Source organism: Acartia tonsa, chromosome 10, assembly GCF_053477335.1.
Source record: "Acartia tonsa isolate MP-2025a chromosome 10, ASM5347733v1, whole genome shotgun sequence".
NCBI classification, from domain to species: Eukaryota; Metazoa; Arthropoda; class Copepoda; order Calanoida; family Acartiidae; genus Acartia; species Acartia tonsa.
Genome location: NC_137269.1, coordinates 44305444 through 44312650, shown reverse-complemented (window position 1 = coordinate 44312650; position 7207 = coordinate 44305444). Strand labels below are relative to the sequence as shown.

The window sequence follows — 7207 nt, the reverse complement described above, 5'->3', positions numbered from 1 at the left end:
CCCCCCCCCTCCCCCCCATCATTTTGTGCAATAGAACTTGAAAATATTTATCATTAACTTTAATTCTAAGTCAGAATAAATACTTCCCAATATGTCTATGTTTTTGTGTCTTTTATTTATTTGAATTATATCTTAAGTTTTGACTTTAAAGGCGCATTTAAACGCCTTTTCTTACAAGCTTTTCGTGCACCCACGTTCAGAAAACGGGCTAAAAACCCCTACGGGGGCGCAGGGGGGTAAATGAAACCAGTACTGGCGATTAAAATATGTCTTTGGGTAATCAAATATCGTTTTTTAGCCAGTGGCACCCGGTGAAAACATGTTTCCTGATACTGTCTACTTAAATGTTGATTTTAAAACAAACAAATAAAAACTAAAATCTTGACTTCAACTAGAATTATTTAGGACTAATTTCTTCAATTTGTGTTTTTTTCTTTTATACTGTCAAAATATATGTAATACATGACTCGTCAGAAGTTATTTTGTCTAATTACGTTAATTCTAAAAGATTTTATAATACTTTTAAAATTGTTGGTGAAACACAAAAAGTATGCCTTTTTCTGTAAGAAAATTTTTTGCATTTCTTGACTTCCATGCATTAGAATGCTTACTTAAAAAGCGTATTTTTACGATTCCTTTGAAATCTGATGTACATTGGGTATGATAATACTCATAGAATGTTTAAAACTTGATTTGGGGGTGGTGAATTGTTGCCCCTTGTTGCCCCTATGTGCAATGGGAAAAAATATTTTGATACTGATATCCCAAAAAAGTTTTAAAATTGGACCAAAAACACCAAAGATATGAGGAAATATGTAAAACATATAAAAATAGCAAAAACCTGCTAAAAGGCAGTCTGACCGCCATGCTTGTTTTCTTAAAACGTCAAGAAATTTAATTTTTAAATCCTTAACTGAATATCGTACCATAAACACCAAAGATATGGAAAAAAATGTGAAAAATACAAAAATAGCCTAAAACCTGCTGAAAGTAAGCCTGGCTGTCATAGTAATTTTCTTTAAAGGACAGGAAATTTTATTTAGATATCTATAACTGAAAAAAATTTGAAAATCGCACCATAAACACAGAAGATGTGGAGAAAAAATGTGAAAAATAAAAAAATAGCTTAAAACCTGCTCAAAAGCAGTCCTACCGCCATCGATGTTTTATACTTAATTGTTCTCCTTAATGCTAAGAATGTTGTCAAAAAAATTCAGCATTCTATCTTTTATAGGAGCGGAGTAAATCTCTTTTCTCCCATAGCGTTGTGGACTGACGGACGGACTGACGGACAAAGTCAATTATAGAGTAGCTTCGCTACTAAAAATATACCCGCGCATTCGCGTAAATGACATCGTGCTTGCTTGATGTCGTGTTCGTTTATTGTCCACAAAACGTCATAACAAAGCCGTTGAAAATGGTAATTACTGCTGTTGTGTCTTGCACTTGACCATGATAGTGAGATTATGGGGAAAACCTTGGCCTATAAACAGTTCAACTATATTACCATGCACAGTTAGGATTTCTCAGACAAACGTCATGCAAACAAAGGGTTGGTTGTCTGTTGGATGTTTCTTAACCTAAAATCCTTGGGTTTTAGAGTATATCATCCTATTAAACGCGGATGATGCTCTGGACTCTCTAGATGGTCACTTAAAAAATCGAAGGAGAATCCCGCCCTTACGAAGAAAAGGTAAGGTAAGCACGTTTAGCCAAGATTCTAAAAATTCTTACGTTTTACCCCCCATTTTTCAGGGATGGAGTATGGGAGGGAATGTTGGAGCTTGCCTGGACAGATTATATTACAACCATCAACAGGTATTACCAGGGATCTAAAGGGATAAGACAATGACCAATACATTGATGTACATCCTTAAAACAGGGTATTGGCACACTCTGCTTGACTTGATCCCATTTTCTTACTTAGCTGTCGATAAAATCTCATTGCCCCAATCCGCTAACAGGCAAAGTGAATCATATAGAAGTCTCACAGCTAAAATTATTTTAAAAAATTCTATGGAGGGAGAGTGCTTGAGGTTTTAATGTACAGATTACATTTACAGATTGTTTTTTTTTGTAATTTGAATTATTTTTAGGGAGCGTCAGTTGTATGGTGTTAATATGGACCCTCTGCAGTTAAGCCCAATTCTTGGAGATAAGATTAATCTTTCTAACACAATAATTGGATATAAGGTAAATATTTTATCAAACAGAGTTACTTTACAATACTTTCGTCATTAGTTAATTTGGTTATTTAATATATTTGTTAATATTTCTCTTAAAGTGCAATTTAAGTTCTGAAAGATAAGTTTTTGTTTATTTATTTCTTTATGACACCATGTTAGGTTAGGTCATTACTATTTTGAGGCCTCTAGGGGCACTTCAGGACAGAGGTGGGGTGAAGTCGAACCCCCCCCCCCTATCAACTTAAGTTTTAAAAAGAAAAGTAAACATTCAAGTAATTTTTTTTCTTGTGGCTTTTTCTCTTGGGAGGGTGATGATACCCTCCCCCAGAATAGATATATTTCTTCCAATGACGTACGAGAAGCTACATTGTAAAGGAGAACCATATATGTTAAGCGTTTAGCAAGATTCTGTAGTACATACAGACGGACACACCGACATCATCTTACATTAGTTAGTACATAGATAATATTTCAGGGTAGCTGTGTTTAGTGCCCTATGAAAATGGGGATAGATGTCACAGCTTTTGGCCTACCTATTCTATTGACGTCATGGTAGAGGGAAAGAGAAAGGGGAAAAAAGACGATGCCCAATCTGTCCTACTTTTGATTCGTGTGACGTCATAAAAATGAGAGATTATCCATCTCTTTTTTAGGGGTTTTCTTTCCCACTTTTCCTCTCATCTCCCTCACTTTTAAGACGTCACAAGAATCAAAAGTAGAACAGATTGGTCTTCATTGAAAAAAAAGCCCCTAGAAAAGATATGGGGTATTGGGTATTTCCTGACGTCAATAGAATAGGTAGGCCAAAAGCAGTGACTTTTTGCCAGGGCACTATGTACAACCACTATTTCAGGTTGATTTGTCATTCTGGGATCTTTGGATGGCAGGCATAGCTAATATGGAACTAAGGAAAGTTATGAATGATGAACTTACTTTACTTTTTTTAATCTTTAAGTATCGCATCAATACTGAATATATTACTTGGATCTTACACCAGAATTTTATGTTTGTAAAGTGGAACTTTCAGCGGGCTAAAATAACGATTCCCCTCTTGATTTCCTCAAAAATTTCTTTCTGTCTATTTATTTATATGCATATTGATGTTTGCTTAGATTATAATTGGAAACAGCTTCGCTGCAATTGGCATTGAATTAATCATCCTTGTTTAAGACATTTTAATTTTCAATTTATAACTTTGTTGATATCAGAAATGTGAGTATTTTACGTGACGTTGGACTCTCTTCTGTTTATACTAGCGCCATTCTGTACACCCCAGGTACGTTTAGGGACCCAGGTAGACAAGTAGAGCAGTGTTGTTGTTTTATTTTTTTTTGGGGGGGGGGGACAAGATCTTCACTGGTTATCACACATCAAGAACACTTGAAGTTTTTCTTTTCCTTTCCTTAACATGCCTACTTCGTTCATTAACCGTTAGATGTTGTCCATGTTTGGTATGTGATGTACTGGTAATTCTTGGCATTTTGTACTATTATAGCACCCATGAGGCCTGTAATTTGGGATACTTCAAATTTTCACAAGGTTCAGGGGGGAAAATTACAGGTTGGATTATCCGTGGTCCAGTGGCTAAAGTAAATACTTTATTATAATATTTTATTAGCATTTGAACATGTAACGTCAAGGAACAAAATAATTATTGATTTTAGAATTGGAGTTGGAAGGGTATTACAGCATGGAAGGAGAGGGTACGGGTGCATGGAGTTGGATAACATCTGCTAAAATAAGCTCTGAGGTACGAAAATTTACAATCAATTGTTGGCCTATGCCATGCAAATTATTTTTTCTAAATTGTCTTTTGAACCATAACCATAACCCTGTAGAGATTTTTAGAAAATAGTTCATACTAACCCAAAAGAAAATTAGATTATGCTAAAATAAAATAGTTGGTCACAGTGCCTTCGAAGGTGCTTTGACTTTAGTGTCAGAACCTAAATTGGGACATAGTGCATTTCATTACCCTAGGTTAGGTAACTTCATTTCACATTTCAATAAAATATAAAATGCAGCGGTTTTTGAGAAAATTAAATTTAAATTTTCAAGTTCAATTTTCACCCACTAGGAGTTACCGCATAATCATGACAAGAAAAGCAAAGATTATTTATTTAAAATTTTGAACAACTTTGCTTCTATAAAGTCAGTCATAAAACATCTCTATATATGATTTATTCAAGTCTGAATTTCCGTGACCTTAGGAATTGATAAAAATGGCCATTAATTAACTCACTTCAGGAGTGGTTTTATGAAGAACTTTATAAAAGCAAACTTGTTCAAAATTTTAAATAAATAAGCTTTGCTTTTCTTGTCATGATTATGCGGTAACTCCTAGTGGGTGAAAATTGAATTTGAAATTTTCAAATTTAATTTTCTCAAAAACCACTGCATTTTAGATTTTATTGAAAAGTGAAATGAAGTTACCTAACCTAGTGTAATGAAATGCACTATGTCCCAATTTAGGTTCTGACACCTTCATTTGCACTGTGTGGTTTATGAGAGAGCTTAGTTTAATGCAGGTATAAGGTATAACCAACAAGCAAAATAAATCTAAAATAATATTTGGGGGGCAAATAGAGAGGTCGTCAATTTTACGATGTGTTGCCCCCCAACGACAGCTGAAAAACACGTATAGGTTTCGTGATTTTTTTTCGAATTAATATCATTGTTGGTATAAGCTGAGTTTAATGTCTTGATTTTAGGGAACTCAGAAGTTTAAGATCCGTATGCAGAATGTTAGTCTTGGTCTTGAACTAGGAGTCAATCTTGTTACTCTGTGTGATGACAATCATTATGGTGAAAGATTTGTTTATTCCATCATATAAAGTTGTAAGGTTTTCTGTAAAAAAGTTAAGCATTTACCACTGAACCAATTGAGTTTTTATTTTAAGGAAGTTTCAAAGGGTCCTTTTTCTGCCCTTCCCTACCAGTTATAACTATTTTGGGAGAGGGTACCAAAAACCTCCCAAGAAAAATCGCCTCTAAAAAATCTTTTTTAAAAATTGAATTATTGAATTCAACTCCCGCCTCTTTAAGTGATAGGCCTCTAGGGGCATAGCTGCTAGTTTGAAACAAATAGCACATTCATTATTTTTTACACATTTGACTTACAGTCCTTTGAACAGTTATCTGTCCTACTTTTGATTCCTGTGACGTCATAAAAATGAGGGATTATCCATCTCTTTTTTAGGGGTTTTCTTTCCCACTTCTCCTCTCATCTCCCTCATCTTTATGACGTCACAGGAATCAAAAGTAGGACAGATTGGGCTTTGTCCACACATGCCCATTATAAAAAATATTTCAAATGCTTTGTTTAAGTTAAACTTACAGTAAAAAAACAACGAGTTTAAGCACCAAAAGGTTTTACATATAATATTTAATAAAGATAAATAAAGTTATAGATAGATATACTTAAATATTCGATTATTTAATTTTATATTTAAAATAACAATTTTATTTTAGATGAATTTTCTTCTGCAGTGACAAAAATAAATCTGCCCCTGAACTATGGAAATGCCAAGTTCTCCTTTAACAACTTAGGTATATAAAATGGATATAGAATACATTATAACAGAGGACATTTTGGTACTCATTAATTGTCTAGTCCCCAAAGATTTATAATAATGTTTTCTAATTTATTGGTTTAACAACCTTGGGGACTTTTATTTAATTATAATTGGTTGGTTCATTAATTTGAGAGTCCACACGTTTCAACCACTAATTGTAATCTACAGAAGGGGTAATTCTGTGTATTAACATTGGGGATGAACATTGTCTTACCCCTTTAGATTATTGAATTCTTGTTATATTTAGGAAGTGTGCTAGGAACTGTTGTCCCCATAGTGGGGAATATTGCTCTGAAAGCTAAACAAGAAATTTTGGTTTCCATTATTAAAAGTGAAATAGAGAGGTAAGTTTAGTTGCAAAGCTACTCTATAAGTGTTTGTTATGTCTGTCGTTCTGTATGTAATGCTAGGGTTGACAAATTTTATTACTAACTCTTCAAAATATAAACGTTTGTAAAACTAGGTAGGATATTCTAACAAGGCCAGAGTGCGCTGAAATATGCACTCAGCTAGTTGAATGTTTGTTAAACTGGATATGAAGAGCAAAATAAAAAATGGTAGCAGCTTATAGTCCCTAATAAAGAATGACGTCATGCAATACAAATGACCAATTATAGGCCATGCCAGTATACATTTTTATTGGTCAATAACAATACATACTGGCCTACAATATGCAAATATTTTTTTCTTTCTTCTTTTAATTTTTCATATTCTAAAAAGTTTCCACTGCAGGAGAAAAGCCACAGTAGGCTAGAGGCAAAGAAATTTTTTTTGAATATTGAAAAAATTCAAAAATTATAAAAAATATTAAAAAACTAGTCACCTTTAAATAAGATGAAAATAATATAATCAAAATACATCCTAAAGAAAATTTGAAAGAATTCTAAAACTAATATTTGTGAGGGGAGAAAGTCGCTCAAAAAATCAGCACGCGACGTCATAAAAATGAGGGATTTTCCATCTCTTTATTAGGGGTTTTCTTTCCCATTCCTGCTCTCCACATCCCTCAATTTTATGACGTCAAAATTTTTTCTTCCCTCAATAATATTTTGATTCTTTTTTTTCAGAGAAGCTCCAAGTCTAATATGTGACAGAGTGGAGACTGTAAAATTAAATCCAGATACAGAAACTCATCGATCTGATAAATTTTGGAACAGTCTACTAGCAAGGTTCAATTGTTATAAAGAGTTTTGAAGAACATGTCGATATCAACTGACTTGCAACTCAATAAGTCCACCACAGGGTTCTAAAGGGATAACCGCCAATGGCCGATAAATTGATGTAGGTCCCCAATGATAAAACACAAATCTACCCCTTCTGTACATTACAATTATTGATTGAAACGTTTGGATACTCAACTTAATGAACCAACCAATCAAAATTCATTAAATGTCACCAAAGTTTTTTTCAATCTCATTTTTTGTAGGTAAGATGAAGAGCTGTAAT

The 7207-nt window shown here is 33.6% G+C and overlaps 1 protein-coding gene across 1 annotated transcript in view; it reads left to right on the top strand.

The window, feature by feature from the left end:
* Window positions 1-1725: 1725 nt before the first annotated feature.
* LOC145329264 (uncharacterized) overlaps window positions 1726-7207 on the top strand; it is a 28302-nt gene continuing 22820 nt past the window's right edge. The window contains exons 1-9 of the mRNA XM_080173321.1: window positions 1726-1818; window positions 2097-2193; window positions 3040-3095; window positions 3395-3462; window positions 3851-3936; window positions 4898-4991; window positions 5658-5735; window positions 6009-6105; window positions 6829-6930. Of these exons, the coding sequence (XP_080029447.1) occupies window positions 1775-1818; window positions 2097-2193; window positions 3040-3095; window positions 3395-3462; window positions 3851-3936; window positions 4898-4991; window positions 5658-5735; window positions 6009-6105; window positions 6829-6930 (722 nt within the window). The 5' untranslated portion in view covers window positions 1726-1774. The remainder of the gene's footprint in view (window positions 1819-2096; window positions 2194-3039; window positions 3096-3394; window positions 3463-3850; window positions 3937-4897; window positions 4992-5657; window positions 5736-6008; window positions 6106-6828; window positions 6931-7207) is intronic.